The sequence below is a fragment of the Scophthalmus maximus genome, chromosome 18 (assembly GCF_022379125.1).
Source record: "Scophthalmus maximus strain ysfricsl-2021 chromosome 18, ASM2237912v1, whole genome shotgun sequence".
NCBI lineage: Eukaryota > Metazoa > Chordata > Actinopteri > Pleuronectiformes > Scophthalmidae > Scophthalmus > Scophthalmus maximus.
In genome coordinates this window covers 3,552,501-3,569,395 of record NC_061532.1, presented here as the reverse complement: position 1 = coordinate 3,569,395, position 16,895 = coordinate 3,552,501, and the positions used below count along the sequence as shown (strand labels likewise).

The following is a 16,895-nucleotide window of genomic DNA, read 5'->3' as shown; positions in this document are numbered from 1 at the left end:
TATTTCTGTTAGGAGACAGAAGCAGCAGACGTTACATGTGTCCTTTTAGAGGCAGCCGCAGCTGCAGTTCAGCAGCAGCTCTCACCATCACCCTCGCCCTCTCCGTCATCTCCAGGCTCATCGTCCTGGTCCAGATTGAGATCCTCGGGCAGATCCATGGCCTCAGGATCTGGTCTCTTGTCCTGCTTCCCGTGGTAGGGATCCACTTCATTCTCATCGAACTCCCTCTGAGAAACAGCAACAGCGCAGATGAGACACATCAAAGCCACAAAAAAACAAGACGAGATCAGTGAAATGTTGGAAGAACCTAATACTGGCCGTGGAAAATATTTTAAAGGAAAAAAAAAAAAATTATATATGTGAACTTCTTCTGTTGTTCATGAAAATTACCTCATCTCCTTGCTCATTGATCTTCTCTTTCTCCTCCTCACCCATCTGTTCGTCTTTGTCCTGGCTTTTCTTGTCTTTGTTTGGGTCTGCAGCATCCAGGTTGTCATCCTTGGCAACCAGCTCTGATTCACCCTGACAGAGTTGACAGTGTCCACAGGGAATTAGGCCACACTAACAACAGTGACATCTAACAGGTGACTCACTTATAAAGAGCCAATAAAAGACATGTTAGTAGGAACATTAACAATGCATGTAATATTGTTCTATATTTTTGCATCCTGTACCTGGTCCATGCCCTGGCCAGACTCTTCCTCCTTGTCACTTCCTTCCTCCCCCTGATCATCCTCATCGTCTCCCCACATTCTCTCATCCAGAGTGTCCGTCTGGCCTTCACCCAGGTCGCCCATCTTTTTGTCCAGCTCCTCCTGATCCTCTTTGTCAGAATCATCGTCCTCCCCTGCAAATGTTTAAGGGGAGAAGGATCTTATCAGTGGCGATCAGGGGAGAGGCTTCTCATGAAATTTTTAGTTTTTACTTTTTATCCAAAAATAAATAGTTTTAAAAAAGGACTAAAGAAACATAAGTGAAATCTAAATTCAATTATGTAATCCAGTGACTTTGTGTTTCAGCAACAACAAAGTTGAGCCTAGATCTGAGTAATTTTCTGTTCTTTATTGCAACAGCACAAACAGTAGAAGGATGTGAGAGAAAAAGAAGCTGAGAGCTAATTAACTAATTCACAGACTGGAGAAAATAGATGTGTGTTCCCAGCTTTGAAAAACCTACTGCAGCCTGTGTGATCCAATCAGGACTGAGATTTTTTTTAATTTTTTTTTTTTTAAACTACCATTTACTGTAGCCAGCAACAGGAATCGGAATCCAAGAGACAAACCCAGGCATGAAACGAAACACAAAAAATGAGAGGGCGGCATCACCTGGTTCATTCTCATCCCCGTCCTGCATCTGGCCGTCAAAGTCCTCGGACATTTCAATCGCATTGTCTTCCGCCTTGATATTCCCTTTGTCCGGTTCTTCTTCCTTTTCCTGGCCCTCCTGAAGGGTGTCTTCCACCTGGAAGAAGAAGATGAGAACTGTTGGCCAAAAAATCCTCCTTAGAGATTCAGCTGTTACAGGTAATCACCAGCTGAAAGACACATATACACACTTGTATATATATATATATATATCTCCATATATTGTTGTCTTAAATTAGGCTACACGGACAAAAACTGATTTTTTTCCTGCATGTCCACAGGTCGATGGTACAATGTGAGCATTAGTGCTGTAAAAACATTTTTATAATATATATTTTCTTAAAAAGCGCGGGGAGTTCATTCAGAGCTCATTGTTTGGACCAACCTCAGCTATGAAGACCATCACATCGGCAGAAAGATCCAGAATAAAGCTAGTAAGTGAACCTTGACCTTAATTTATTTGTAAAAAAAAAAATGTCTTTCATTACCTGATCTTCGTTCTCAATCTTATCACTGACGTCTTTGGCGCCCTCGCCCTCTCCGATACCACCACCTTCGTAGTCGTGAAACTCTGTCGAGCCTTCTCCATCTCCACCGGCCATCAGCTCCTGAGGCAGGCAGAAACCCTGACGAGGAGGAGGAGGTCATTTAGTCACTGCATTTAGTTGAACTTCATCACTTAATATTACATACTAATGCCTGTATCACTTTTACAGTGGCACTGGGAAACGTTTGAGGAGCGTGTACCTTCTGGGCGAGCTCGGTGAAGATGCTGGCCAGTACAGAGAGCAGCTTGCCTGTGCTCCTGTGAGCTCCCACCGACACGGCCAGGTAGTAACGCACCAGGTCAGAGTAAATCCCCAGCAGAGGCTCCAGACGCACCAACATGCTGCACGCCCTGTTCACCTCCTGCAAACAAACACAACGGCCACAAGAGACACATTTAAGCCACAGTGAAACACAGACACCGACCTTCTCAACACATTTACAAAAATGTTAGTTATACTATGTACTGTATAGCAAAAAGGACCACAGAAATAAATCGTGTCAGTGACAAGTCCTCCAGATGTTGCGTGTGCAGCTCTTGTTTCTACCTGGAGCTGTGGCAGTTGACATGCGTCTCTGTGTGTCCTCAGGCTAACGAGCAGCCTCTCCAGCCGGGCACTGACGTCCCCCACACACAGGGCCTCCACCTCCGCTTCCAGCTCCTCCTCCATGAGACGGGCCAGGTGACCGGGCTTCAGCAGGTCCTCCACGGGCTCTTCACCCTCCTCCTCCTGCTGCTCCTCCTTTTCGGCACCTTCTGAAACGGCAAATAACATTGTGTCATCAAAGACAATCATAAATTCTGTCAGTGTCCTATTAAATCATGAAGAATCAGCTTATCAGAAGCGCGTCTCCTTTGCTGATGGTGTCCCTGCATAATTTCCTGTTTAATATAGATAGATAGATAGATAAATACTTTAATCATCCCAAGCTGGGAAATTCTGGTGTAGCAGCAGCACGTTTCACACAGCACACATTAAAAAATATATACAATATTGACACAATAAATTTAAAATATACGAATTGCCAAAAGAAATATAGAAATTAAGAATAATAAATTCACGGAATTCACATGAAGTATTGACAGTGGAACAAGGTCTATCTGTCAGCCAGAGGTGAGGTGTTATAGAGTTTTATGGCTTGTGGCAGGAAAGATTCCTGTAACGGTCCTTGTGACAGCGAAGCTGAATCAGCCTATTGGAGAAGGAGCTCCGCTGTGTGTCCAGTGTGAGGTGATGGATAACAGTTTGTGAATACTTTAAGCATAACCTTTACTGAGCCCTTTTTCTTATTCTTTTTTTTTTTTTTTACACCTGTCAATCAGGTGTGTTGTATCAGTCAAGCAGATTAGGGGCTCTAGTTTTCAGATGAGCACTTGAAGTGGACAAAACAAGTGATCTTTTGCGATTTGTACAAGCATCTCAGTTTTGATCAAATTGCTGTTATCAGTTTTTGATATTTAATAGATTTGCAAAACGTTTCTTAAACTTGTTTTCACTTTTCATATGGATTACTGAGTGTAGAATTGAATTCATGTATTTAAAATGAAACGCAATAAAATGAGCAAAAGGTGAAGGGGTCTGAATAGTAAAAACTGAGTGGACAGAGAAGAACTGGGTCTCTTTAATGCTACAGTCTCTCCACACATGGATGATAATGCAGCATGTCAAATAAATTATTACTAAATCTATTAAGCATCTTAAAGATGAATCCATACAGCTCAAGAGTATAAAATGAGGAAAAGGAAGCGCACGATTCTACTAGACTAAATTACCAACAGTTATAAAGTAAAGGGGCATATAGTGTGGAGACACTATGTGTAACCTTGAATAGCTGCCTATAGTTTAATTCAGTTTAATTTGATTTTGAATTCCCATTTCCAATTTGCACCGTCCTCACCTGTCTTGACGTCTCCATGCTGCTCTTTCTGTTGCTCTTTCTGTTGCTCCCTCTCCCTTCTCTTCACAAGTGTCTGCACAGCACACAGAACCGTGTTGATGTTTGTCTCCAGCTCAGCGGAGAGCTCAGTGCAGAAGGCAGACTGGTGATCTGTTCAACAGGGGGAGGAGGAGAGGTCAGTAACAGAACAAACACGGTTCCTCTTGGAGTTTTATAATGTGTGTGAGTTCAACAGCAGCTTGTCTGTAGTGGACCTGTAGTCGGCCACTCAAAGCACTTTACAGTACAAGTCACATTCACCACATTCACACACACATTCACACAGTGCTGCTATGTACCACGCTATTTTCTGTCACTTTTTGGACGACCCCTCTATGCCGTCATGGAGTCCGTCAGTGACGCCTGGAGGACTGATAGTGTTAGGATGACTGGTCAGAGCACTCACCTGTTTGCTGGTGACCCAGAGACAGCAGCTGGGTCTTCCAGGTGGTGAACTCAGTGATGTTAGCCTCCACCTGTCCTCTGACGTACTGCAGGCTCTGTGTGATGGCCGCCTGGCTCTCTGCGCTCCCGACACGCGAGGCTGGGATGAAGAGCCGCTCAATGCCGGGCATTTGAGCCGCTACGACCCCCAGCTGGTCGAAGCCCGAGCAGCACGTTACGAAATGGTTCCTGTGGGAAAAACAGCAGTGTTTGTCAAGACTGTGAATTAGATTTGAAATAAACTCTTGGCTGACTGTGTTTTACCATGTGTGGAGAACTCTCTCAGAGCTCTGCTGGGCCACAGTGTCCAGCTCCACCTTCAGGCTCTCGGACTGCCTCAACATTGCTGTCACGCGCTGGTGGAGCTGGCACCAAGTGGCGTCTCCCCTCCTCATCAGACAGCCGGGGGGCTGGCGGTGGGCTGCCAGCGGGGACGGGCACCTCGGGGTGTGCTGACTGCAGCTGTTCGTCTCCTCCTTCTGCTGGAGGTCCTCGGGACAGCACTGCAGCAGCCAGGCCAGCTGCTGCAGGAGGGTGGTGCACTGGGCGGCCAGCGTCTGGCCTCTGTTGACCCAGCCCTGGAGAGAGGCCTGGGGCGGGAGGGTGCAGCCTGGGTCCTTGCTGTGGCTCTGCAGGTGGGCCTTGATGTCCTGTATGCTGTTAGTCAGCCTCCTGCATGTGGCAGGACATCAAAAGACAATCTGAGTTTCATAACAATCATGACTTTTGTTTAAAAATAATAAAAACAATAACAAAAATGTGTTTCTTTTGCCTCTAAATTATTTTGTTTTGTTATTGTAAATATGAGGTACAATCTCCAAACTTTACTTTATTGTCATTTCCTATAATATAAATGAGAAAATATAGGTCTGTACTGCTAATTATTGGTATAACTAAGGCATTAAACCCATAATATCCCCCAATTCAAATGCTAAAATAACAAATAAATATTGTAAAGATCTAATTAGTGTTAGATCATATGCATCGGCTTTTGTCAATCCACCGGTTATCTTTCATTAACTCCAGATACATCTTTTCTGATCTTTTCTCCACCTCATCACATTTTACATGAAGCTCAAGGAAAGTGCTTAGGGGGAGAAAAAGGGGCACCATAATGTTTTGGATTTTTGTGGAATCGTCCGTAAACTTTCCAACTACAATCAAGTTAAAACAACAGAAGTTCTCCACATTATAAAACCAGTTTTTCAAAATTTTTGTAAACCTGTTGCTGTGGCAACACACTGACCTGAGGTGGACCCACTGCTCAGTGAGTGTGGTCAGCCGCAGCCTCTGTCTGAGCAGCAGCTTGAACATGTGAGAGGTGAAGCCTCTACAGCGCTCAATGTTTCCCAGACCCAGCTCCTACAACCGATCAATAACACACAAACAACACTCTAAGAAACAGCAGATGATAAAAAACAGTGTTTCATCTATAATGCCTGGCCTTCATTGACATTGGGTTTGGACAGAGAGGTATCAGAGTAGTGAATACTAAAAGATGGAGTTTGCTTAGTCTCACCTTTGCAGGGAGCTGCAGAGCAGTCTGCATGGCCGTTCTCCTGGCCCATGAACGGTAGAAGTACTTCTGACATCCATCCCATGTGGCCAACAGCTCTGTAAACAACCTGCAACATCAAGAAGGCAGTGAAAAGAGCTTAAGAGGGGTTACATGGTTGCTCCCTTGAAATTAGACTTTTTGTTGACGTTTTTCTGGACAACAGCCACCGTCACCATATAGTGGTATAGTGGTAAATACTAATTTGTAGTGTTACAGTAGCACACAGAGAAGTGAAGCTCACTCTCGAAGGTCACGTCCAAAGCAGTTATCTGATGTTTGCTAAAATTAACATATATTAACATATATTCTAACATGGTCAAAGCAGACCAAGGAGCAGTAAAACCTCTTGAGCAAAGGAGGGCAAATAGTGGCCCGTGGGCCAAATTCAGCCCTCCAGTACAAATATTTGAACTCCCAATCAAAGCTGATGATTTCCCTTCTGTAGTCTGCCCCCTTAGATAAAATTCTAATGATTTTTCACAAATCTACTGACTGAAAAAAAATGTATAAAAGTAAATTGGTTAACCCTAAATGAAATAGGTCAGTGTTAGGGTCACACATAGTGCACAGTCCTGGGATAATGATACAATAATATAATAATTGCACAAGTACATAAGTCAGCAAACAAACTCAGAGATAACAGTTAAGATTGTGAACATTATCCACCATCAGCTACTGGTCATACCGACCAAGTACAATTGTAGCAACAAATCCTGTGTGTATAAAAACCGAAAAGGAATATGTTTTTTAATGTTAACACTATCTATATACAGTCTGTTAAACATTATCCACCATACGATTCAGTTTTTCTTTGAAAAGTGACAGTGTCGCTTTATAACTGGGATGCCGAGTGATTTATCTAATATACTAAACCAAAATTGCATCGTCTGACGGTGGTTGAGCAAATTCAAAACAGTCTCAGTCAGGTGTTAGTGCGCATTGTGTGAGTGTGTGAACAGGCTCTATTTACATGCTCTCAGCCTGCTCGTGGTTGCCTGGAGCAGAGAGAGCAGTGCTCATCTCCAGCGGCTGCATGCAGAGGGTTTTCTCTGGGTTGACTGTCCTGTTCCATATCAGGCCTTTACGGTAAGACAGACCTGGATGAAAGGGAACAAACAGATATTTTGCTTATTGTTGTCTACTAAGAGTCTGAGTATTATGTGACACCTCTACATCCATGAGGCGAAACTGACCTATGCCTGCGAGCATCTTGAACAGGTCAGACAGGGCTCTCTGCTTCTGCTGCAGGATGTGCTTGACCTCGGCCTTCTGCTTCTCCTTCTCTGCTGACATGTCGACGTTGAGGCTCTGCAAGTCTCGCAGGTTGCTGATGACCTCGCCTGAAGAGAGGAAAAAAATTACAGAAAAAAATATTCCTTATATAGAAGATTTTCGAAATACATCTGAAAATTTAAAGCTGTCCTTGTGTGGCCCCTTATACCAGAGGGGGTGCTGATGTTTATAAATTAACTAAGGGCTTGTAAATATATCGTCATTTATGTCTTCTCGCCAAATCCTTCACTGTTTGTTTTCCTGAGGTTCATCAAACTTCTTGAAAACATTTCCATGCTCGCAACAGTACGTCCCGTTCATTGCTGTTCACCTGGCACATTGCTGACATTCCTACATCTGGGAGAACGTCTATCGCATCATCTAAGTGCGCAAACTGATCATCAAAAAAATGCTCCACAGCAAGGTCCCTTTACAATCAGAAGGGTTTATCCTTTCAGCTGGATGACTTTGATCAGTAAGGATCATGTCATTATCGTGTAAAAGTAGCTTTCTTACTGGTGAAGTAGTCCAGGTCTTCAGCCAGCTCAGGCACCGGGTTTTTCTTCACGTGCTGGGTGCATATTTTCTTCATCTTCCTGGTCAGAACAGGCAGACGTCCCTGTAGAGAGGACGCTTCAACTCCTTCTTCCAGGCCCTCGTCCTGAAATACACAATTTAGGTCAGGTTATCTATTCATTAATCAGAATCATGAAGTAAATGCCAATTAATGATTCAATGCGAAACAATATACATTAAAAATATGAGATGATTAGTTTGTTATGATGAAATGATGAAGAGTCTGTGTCCTCTTCAGGATTGTACCTGCAGATCTCTGCCCTTCCCGGGCAGGCTGCTCTTCAGAGCCCGGTGAACTCGATGGATGGGTGTTTCTTCAGGGTTGGCATCTACACTGTCTAAGCTCGCGCTGCTTCCCTGTTCCACCAGAGCAGGAAGACTGGGACCAGTCAGCGCCTCCTGGAACTTCTTGACATACTTGAAGAGAGCCCTGAGAGAGAAAAAAAAATTCAAGTGACGATACAGCAGAGCCCAAGAGGATTGTTTGACACAGTCAACATGTGAGCGCTTGAACACAGTTCACAGCAGGCAAAGGAAAGTAAATGAATGAAAACGTAACCATAATAAATTATTTTGCTTTTGATCCAGTGTGACTGGAGAACAATGAATTATCTTTGAGGCCTCTTACACCTTTAACTTTGAGTCAACAGCAGCGAAGGTAAAGAGATGGAGAGAAAAAGAGTCACTCTGAGTTTGAACCTGGGACCTTGTGCTTCATCATCAGCACCTTTACACCTAAACTATTAGCTAGACTGCTGAACTGAGCTTTAAATGCAAGAGACCCCAATTTGAGTAAACACAGTGGTGGTTTAAATAAAAAATTTCAGTTTCGCAGAGGAAAGCTGACAATTGGTGGCTCAATGGGACATGACCATAGACCACATCATATTAATATTCCAAAAAATGTGTGGTCATTAATGGGATGTAAACCTTTTTAAGATTTCTGCCACCCCCTGGAGGTGAATGTTACAAGTCTGTGGAGTGAGGTATAGAGCAAGTTTCCAAAGAGGTACACCACATTTGTTCAGAAAAATCTAAAACCAATTTTGATTTATGGAAGTTTATGTGAAACTGACCATAAAGAATACATTTTATGCAGCTTGATACAGACTTTTCATTCCTAAATTTGGTGAGGATAATCATCCACAGATTTCAGTTCCCAACAGGTCCAAAGGAACTTGAAAATTATCATGGCGCCACCATGAGGTCAGCTGAAGTAAACTTTATTGCCTGAGTAATGAGTAACTTCTTGAAAGAATCTAACAAGTTTGATGTCTGTAGGTCTTACATTTTACTGTTTCTGAGCTACAGACACTTTTGGCTGTTAACAACAACAACAATTATAATAATAAGGGTGTCCTTTAGCTCAGAGACACTGATGACTGAAAGGTCAATGTTCAGCAGAGTGTTTCCAACAGGTTTAAATCCAGGTGATAACTTACCGATGAGTCTTATCCACTGACTGTTTGATGGACCAGAAACTGACATCGTTCCACTTGGAGATCTTGACAAAGTCCTGAGAACAACAATTCACATTGAAAATGGAACTTTGCAATGTGCATGCTCTTCATACTCAAAGGCAGTAATCTGACCTGTATGGACAAAGTAAAGGTCAAAGAACTGGTATGCAAACAGTATAGATACCTTGAGCTCCTTCTCGATGGGCTGCCTGAGTTGACTGATTTTGTTCTGGATGCAGTCAGAGAACTGACTGTAGTATTTGTTCAGGTTCCATAGAAGACTGGACAGAGACTCTGTAAAACAGGCAGTATTTAACACATCATCCCTCGTTGGTCATGGAATCGTTTTTCTCTCAGCAAAAAGCAACAAATACCAGACAAATGTTATCATGTTTTGACCTGTAACTGTAGGTCAAAGGTTAAATGCAAACAGTAATTTCGGCTGCATTACTCAGTGACATCTGACATGGCATGATTCATGACATGTGGAGCTGGAGGTGAAGGTTCGCTGGTCAAGGGATCAGTAATATACCAATACCCGTTTGTTTTTGTTTTTGCACAACTAACTGGATTTTCAACGTTTTTGTTAAAACATCCAACCTGGTGCATGCTAGTTGAGCATAATGTATATTTCTAATTTTTTGATAAATATTCAACACTTTGCTGTTCTAGTTAACTCATCTAATATTTTAGTCACTGTGAGTGTATGTTTGCAACCACTTTGCTTTGCCGTCCATAATTTTTGGCTGTTTGCATGCAAATGATTAATGTTATGAAATGAAAGGTTTCTTTCCACTGAAACACTAGAGCCCTTTTAATTTGAAAGGGTTACAGGAAGTGTTAAGTTTGTAGTAACAGCATAATGCAAAAAAAAATTTTAACGGGCCAAAGAATTGTGGATAAAAACAAGGATTTGTTCTAAAATATGACCAATTATACTCATCAAACAGAGAGAATTGCAAATGCAATCCTTTATCTAATACAAGCCTGCTTCAAGTAGATGTTATGTTCTGCAGTTGAGCCGAATAAAGGCCCCAGTCACTATTTGAGGAGATACAGAATCCATTCAGTGTAGTACTGTCACTATAAGATGTTTTTATTTTTCAGCTGATCATTTCAGAAAAAACGTAAAATGATGATACATGCGCTCGGGCTCTACTGTGATGAAATCATGATGGTTCCCGTCATGATGCAGTGATCGGTCAGCTGATGTGTCTATTATTGTAACAGCCTAATTCTAAAATAGGATTTAAATTAAGATTGTTTTTTGTTTCACAGCCACACAGCCAGTATAGAGATAAATGAAGATAATAGTGATTGATAACTCATTCAACAAACATGGGACAAATGTTAAGTATTAAGATGGACAAGTAGTGATGGCTGACCTCGTCCAGGCTGGTTGGGCACCAGAAGTAGGTGGCAGTGGAAGCTGAGCAGCATGGCCAAGCGGGTGTGGAACTCGCCCAGGGTGGAGCCCTCCATGAAGGCCTGGAGAGTGGAGGACACCGAGGACAGGGAGAGGTGCTCCACCTCCTCATCTGAGAGGACAGTGACAGGAAAACAAAACCGGTTCACATGGGAAGACTTGGTGTTCTGAACGGTGTGTATTTTCTTTTCAATATACACGTGTTTGACAACTTGTTTGTTAACTATGTCCTGGTGACTGATGTAACGTTGTAGTCGTGAGCAGTTACTGGTGAGAAATTGATATTTCTTCTCTTGATGTAAATTCCCCCATAAATGCACATAGAGACTTTTCGCACATTATGTAAAAAATGTTGCTATGTTAAAAAAAACTACTATTAAAGTTATACTACATGTACCTTTATTAGCCTCCATTCTCTGTTCCTCCAGATACCTCTCTACCAGCTGGTAGATAGAGAACCAGTGTTTGGTGGATTTCTCAGTGTGCCGCTTCATTGCGTTGTCCAGACTGCTTGACCAACAACTACCACACAAAAGTGACAAGACGGGACACATTTAAATTATAAGCAGCGACAGGAAAGAAGAGAAAAGTTAAGTATCTAAAACAAAAACTGAGGACATGGCTGGATTTAATCCCTCTGCGTCTTACTTGAGCTCCAGTTTGCGCCACTGGATAATTAGCATGGTGACTGGTTCCAGTTCCTTCCGCAGGGAGACTGAGCGGCTGGCGTTATTCTCCCAGTCCTGAGGACAGCGGCAGAGAACAGAGGTGACGACAATAATCACAGAGCTCTCGTCTGTGCAACAAACTAACCCTTGAGAAACTACAACGAGCAGAGTCTTGCCATTCTACCTGGAAAATGATGTCCGCTATTAAAATTGACAAATTTTCTAGTATCTTAAATGCATCAAAATACTACTGGCAGTTCTAACATACACTTTTGTGGCCTTACATGGCCCCTGAGGCATCTTGGTGACAGAACTCACCTGTGCTTTACTGAGAAGAATCTCCAGACCGTTAAGGAACTTGGCAAGTGGACTGGCCAGACTGAAAGCCATGATCCTCTCCATCACCACAGTCAGCTGAAAAGAAACACACATACACAGGATTACACAAGCTTCATGACTCACTTGAAGACTCCACACAACAGTAACAGTATGAGATAACCAACAGGCCACAGAACCAGGAAATCCTAGCTCGAACACAAAAAATTAAATTAACAATGCATAAAACTACGATCATTTCTATTTCAATGGTCAGATTGGCAGATATGGATACTAATAGTTATTTTTTTTCAGTTTCCACCAGTGAATTCTGTTCTGTTCTATTCGTTCTAGCCAAACACTGCATTAATTACTAAAGGAGATGATGAGTGCAATTCCCTCCAGATCAAATGTCTGTCAAACTTTGTATTTTGGGGGTCAAATTGTTTCAACAGCACATGCACCCTAGAAAATCTCTCTGTCAGACGATGACCGTCTCACTGTTCAGTTGAAACCACATTTTTGTAAAATAAAAGGGGGAAATCTATTCCGTTTAACAGTGCAGTTCTCTTTTACTGAGCCTTTTAACATCGAAACTTTGCTCTCATCAACCCGGTTTCCAGTAGCAGCAGCCTTTCCTGTTTCCTGTCAAAGTTAGCAACTAGTTAGTGAACATTTAGAAAATAGGAGACAAATCCTGTTCCCTTTGGGAGTTGGTGGAGACCAAAACATAGTCAGAAAGTAACTTGAATATTGGATTTACATTTGTCAGGTGAACACACTTGAGTGAATACATGTGTGTAAAAAGGAAACTGATTATCAACACATGGTTTAACTTTATAAATTGTCAGATATCATGTTTAAAGCTTGATCTGCTGCCCACAAGTGGCATTAATTCAACTTTAACTTAACTGATTGACAATTTATTTTTCACATTAGCCTATTGTGGAAGAATAGCAATAAGAACGAGAAATAAAGAGCTGGATGTGTGATTTGAGGATCACATCATCTCAGTACCAACACAGATTTTAAAGCAAATTATTTTTATGAAATCAATGAAATATACAAACATAGATGCATATTAGCATACACATGACACATGATATAGCCAAAATTCCTAATCATGATCTTATAGGATGAGTACTGGCTAACAGAGGTGGGTGATAGTGGCAAAAGTTGTATAAGTTAGTTTTTGGTCATAATATCCAACGTGATATAATATGTTTTTCAGGAAATTCAGTTGAGGTCATATTCAGTTTGTCAGTTTTTAGCTGCAAAAATCTTGTAAATACGATACTGCCATTAGGGATTGTAGCTGACCTGTATGAGTGCGGGGTGTTCTGGCCAGTCGTCTAGCCTCTTCCTCACTGCCACACTCAGCTGCTCCAGAACAGGGAGACAGAAGCAGGCCTCGCTCATGTTGGGCTGCTGATAGAAGTCATAAGGTCCCTCTGAGGTGAGAATCAGACCATCGGGACCCCCGGAGCCCTGCACCGTGTTCTGCAGGAGGGCAGAGAGCAGCAGCTCACTGCCGGTCAACTGCTGGTCCAGTTCAGCATCTGAGGGAAACCACAGGAAATCATAATCTAGTTTCCATTTCTATTTCTGCTATGCTGCGAGAAAATATCACAGTGCATAAACTGTGTAAGTGATACGAACCAATCAGATGATAGAAGCGTGACATCACAGGGGCAGCGATCTGGTAGGAGGACACCAGGACTTTGATGGATTCTTTGCTGTGACTGGCCGTGACTGTGCTCTGGTACCACAGTGACCGGGCGTATCCCAGACACAGGTGCTTGTGCACCTGGAGCACCGTGTTCATGGCAGTCGGAGGCAGGAAGCTGCTCTCAATGGACTCCTCCTGGACGTTATCCTCCTCCTCCAACCCAGAGTCTGCTGGGCCTTCCAGGCTCGGCTGGGACGTGATGTCTGCAAAGTCCTGATGAAGAGCATGGCCACAAAGAATGAGCCCATAGGGATGTCAGATGAGCTACTGGTGGGATGTCAGTCATAGCCATGTAACCAAGTTAGTCCCTCCAGCTCTTTGACCTCATTTTATCAAGACAACTTACAACCAGACTGCCATGGCAGGTTCAAGTTCCGAAGTCTTGACCTCCGGGGAACAGCAGTGTTCTTGCTAATATATGCAGCTCGACTTGAATTACACTTACACTACGAATACAAAAAACATTTCGAGAGGTCAAATGTTTCTAAAATGACCTAATATATATATATTATCCATGCATCTTCTCTATCCTCCTTTAGTCTTCTTTGTTTAGTCATTTGTTTTATCATTTGCTCGTTTTTATCGCTTTGTCTTTGATACCAATCCTACTCATATCATCTTGAGCATCAGGACAGAAAGGCAGAGTTCTATGTGATTACCTTGTTGAACTGGGGGAACTGGCGTCTGAACTCCCGCTCCTCCTGCTCTTCTTCCGTCAGTCCTGAGCCGTGTAGTCGAGAGCGGTTGCGGTAGAGGCTGGCCTCAAGCTGCTCTTGCTCTCTCTTCCGTCTCTCCTGCTCGTCCCACTCGTTCACCAGCGCCTGAGGAGCATCATGATACAGTCATGATACAGTCATGATACAGTTGACAACTACACATGACGCTGTTTGACAATAACATCTAGGCTCTGACCTGACAGATGTGTCTGAAGAGGCTGCGTGCCTCCTGGCTGAATTCTCCTGTGGACAGGGTGTGGCACTGCACGTGCAGCAGAGCATTCAGAAGCAGCGTGGAGGACTGGGGGACCACGTGCTCAGGGTCCTGTTGGGGCAAGAGCTTCACCAGGCAGCGCAGGACGTCCATACAACCCGTGGAGCAGAGGAAGTCTGCCCGGGCTAGGTAGGATGGCAGGCTGGGGGACATGGAGGGGAAGGCCAGCAGACAGGACACAAGCTTGTGCAGACCTGGCACGGGCGTGAGCGAGGCGGCCACCTGGGAGGCCACCAGCCTCATGCCGTGCCGGAGCTGGAGGATGCCAGTCCGCACTGGCCCGACCACGTCAGGGTACAGGGGGTAGTCCTCCAGCAGCCTCTGGCAGAAGCGCTGCTGGGAGTTCTGCCACACAGCCTCCTCCTTCAGCAGACTCTGAACAAATGACCTGGATTTGGAGGAGGAGCCCTGCATGGCCTTAAGAAGGTGGGAGAGCAGATCTTGGACTCTGGATGCCTGGCCGATGCTGCAGAGGTAGTGCTGGAGGTCCTGGAAGAGTCGACCATACTGGGGTTCATGAGGGCGGCAGGCCTGCTTCCTGGAGAGCTCGGCTATCTGCTCCTTCACCTGCTGCATACGGATCCACAGGTACCTACAACCACAAGTCAAGAATGGAAGTTGTACTTGTAGGACAAGTGCTTCTAGTATTAGTCTCATGAGGATATTTGAAAAGATATTTTGACTGATCCCAAGTGATATAACCTAGTAGTATGTTCTTGAATTATGTTGACTTTTTAACAGTGCGATCGTGTGACTGACTCTGACCTGATTCGAGGATGCTGGAAGCCGTCGGTGGTGCTGCTCTCCTCCAGCTCTGCTCCAGTCATCAGCTGAGACGACAGGCTGCGACCTCTCCACTCCTCCTGCAGCAGAGCCAGCTGCAAAAAACACAGAGGGACATGCCAGTCCAAGCATCAAAATGAGAACTTTCAGCTTCATCCAACCTCCTGCATGTAATACTTTAATCCTGAAGAGATATTTGACAGTGGAGTAACAGTATCTGAAGGCAGGACAAGACATTCTCTTTTAGTATCACAATTAAATCTACACTGATGGATCAGCGGGGTTAATATATTGGTTGATAGTAGCTTATTGCAGATATGTTGGTTTCTGTTTATCTGTCAGCTGAGAAGTAACAAGAAACTGAAGTACAGAAATGCTCAATTTGGTTTGTCGTAAAAAATGCTGTTACTCTGTAAAAAACAAACAAAACATCTAAGTGATTCATAAGTGTGTTTATGTAAAAAAAAACGTATTCAAATAAAAATGAATATATACATTTTGAAACTCATAACTCTAAAAATTCAGCATAGGTCAGGCTATAGTCTCTACTGACTTTTTATTTGTAACTGTCAGTCTGTCTTGGTATTTGTCACTTCCTGTACTGTATCAGTTGATACCATGATGATCAAGGTTTAGAATTATGATACAATACAAGTACATGAAACTCTAACTGCATGGTGCACTTCAAAAAAAGTCAAAGGCAAAATAACTACGGGGGAATGTGAGTTTTTTTTTTAGAAAAACATGGTTATGGTGAGATTTGTAATGTTTTTTTGATTTCATAAACCCGGGTGGCTGCTGACCTCCTGCTGAGCGTAGTTGAGTTTGTAGGCCCTCTTCACAGCTGGGTCAAAGATGGTCTGTGGTGTCCACACTTTGATCTGCAGCAGGCCCATGTTGACCCAGAACACTCCGGAGCGGGCGAGCGAGTTGGAGCCCTGGACCTTGCTTTGAACGTACTGCTGCAGGCAGGTGACGCAGGACTCCACCAGGCTGTCGGGGAGCAGATTGGGGGGAAGGAAGTCTCTGAAGACTGTCTGGATCTCCTGGGCAGCTATGAGAGGGTCAGCATCCTCCACCAGGCTCTCGCAGCTCTCCATGTAGCCCTCCTGCAGGCTGGGAGGCAGCAGGTCGGTCATGCTCTGAAGCTGCCGACGCAGGACTACGCCCTGGAGTCTGAAGTCTGTGCCCCTGGGGAGATGTGGCAGTTGTGGATTAATGAAAAAATTATGTTATTTTTTTGAGCGAATGAACGGGACCACGAATGTATATCTACCTGAACTCAGCGAGTGCAGGGATGGCCATGTTGTCCCACAACACAGCAGACACGTCATGCAGCTGCTGGGTCCTCTCCTGCCACTCCCCCAGGGTGACGTGGGAGAGGGAGAGCAGTGCGGCTGCTGACGGCTCCCAATGATCTCCAGTCTCACTTCTCATCAGCACTCCCAGCACACAATGCGACCACACCGCTTTACTCAGCAAGGCTGGACCCTGAAAACAACATGGACATTGTTCTATAAAACATATTTAAACCAGCAGACTGAAACTGTGACATCAACATGAGATGTTCAAGGCCAGTACCATGTTATCTGCTCCAAGAGGCAGCTTTGGACGGGGCTGGGTCTCAGGATTCATTGGGTCCCATTTCAGCCATCGGTCTGGGTCTGAGGTCACATAGCTGGTCCACAAGGCAGCCAGAGCCTCTGAGAGCAGCTCGCACCACACAAACTGCAGCTCCTCAGCCGGCTGGAGGGGAGAAGAACCATTAGCACTATTAGTTATGTTTGCAGCTTCAAATGAATGATGGTTTGTTTTTTGTGTAACTT

General features: G+C 43.9%; 1 protein-coding gene across 2 annotated transcripts in view; it reads right to left on the bottom strand.

The window, feature by feature from the left end:
- Positions 1 to 16,895, bottom strand: part of mdn1 (midasin AAA ATPase 1) — a 60,860-nt gene that overhangs the window by 9,229 nt on the left and 34,736 nt on the right. Inside the window, exons 59-88 of one of the 2 annotated variants that reach the window (XM_035616958.2) lie at positions 16,651 to 16,815; positions 16,346 to 16,560; positions 15,873 to 16,260; positions 15,052 to 15,164; positions 14,209 to 14,878; positions 13,956 to 14,117; positions 13,227 to 13,509; positions 12,888 to 13,126; positions 11,571 to 11,666; positions 11,233 to 11,327; positions 10,982 to 11,106; positions 10,544 to 10,696; positions 9,343 to 9,452; positions 9,141 to 9,214; positions 7,945 to 8,128; positions 7,639 to 7,783; positions 7,044 to 7,190; positions 6,821 to 6,947; positions 5,812 to 5,917; positions 5,539 to 5,654; positions 4,557 to 4,964; positions 4,255 to 4,481; positions 3,810 to 3,959; positions 2,459 to 2,667; positions 2,112 to 2,273; positions 1,853 to 1,990; positions 1,326 to 1,461; positions 675 to 847; positions 391 to 522; positions 86 to 227 (exon numbers count right to left, since the gene is read on the bottom strand). In XM_035616958.2, coding sequence (XP_035472851.1) covers positions 86 to 227; positions 391 to 522; positions 675 to 847; positions 1,326 to 1,461; positions 1,853 to 1,990; positions 2,112 to 2,273; positions 2,459 to 2,667; positions 3,810 to 3,959; positions 4,255 to 4,481; positions 4,557 to 4,964; positions 5,539 to 5,654; positions 5,812 to 5,917; positions 6,821 to 6,947; positions 7,044 to 7,190; positions 7,639 to 7,783; positions 7,945 to 8,128; positions 9,141 to 9,214; positions 9,343 to 9,452; positions 10,544 to 10,696; positions 10,982 to 11,106; positions 11,233 to 11,327; positions 11,571 to 11,666; positions 12,888 to 13,126; positions 13,227 to 13,509; positions 13,956 to 14,117; positions 14,209 to 14,878; positions 15,052 to 15,164; positions 15,873 to 16,260; positions 16,346 to 16,560; positions 16,651 to 16,815 — 5,590 coding nt within the window. The remainder of the gene's footprint in view (positions 1 to 85; positions 228 to 390; positions 523 to 674; positions 848 to 1,325; positions 1,462 to 1,852; positions 1,991 to 2,111; positions 2,274 to 2,458; positions 2,668 to 3,809; positions 3,960 to 4,254; positions 4,482 to 4,556; positions 4,965 to 5,538; positions 5,655 to 5,811; positions 5,918 to 6,820; positions 6,948 to 7,043; positions 7,191 to 7,638; positions 7,784 to 7,944; positions 8,129 to 9,140; positions 9,215 to 9,342; positions 9,453 to 10,543; positions 10,697 to 10,981; positions 11,107 to 11,232; positions 11,328 to 11,570; positions 11,667 to 12,887; positions 13,127 to 13,226; positions 13,510 to 13,955; positions 14,118 to 14,208; positions 14,879 to 15,051; positions 15,165 to 15,872; positions 16,261 to 16,345; positions 16,561 to 16,650; positions 16,816 to 16,895) is intronic. The other variant, XM_035616959.2, reaches the window with a different exon arrangement.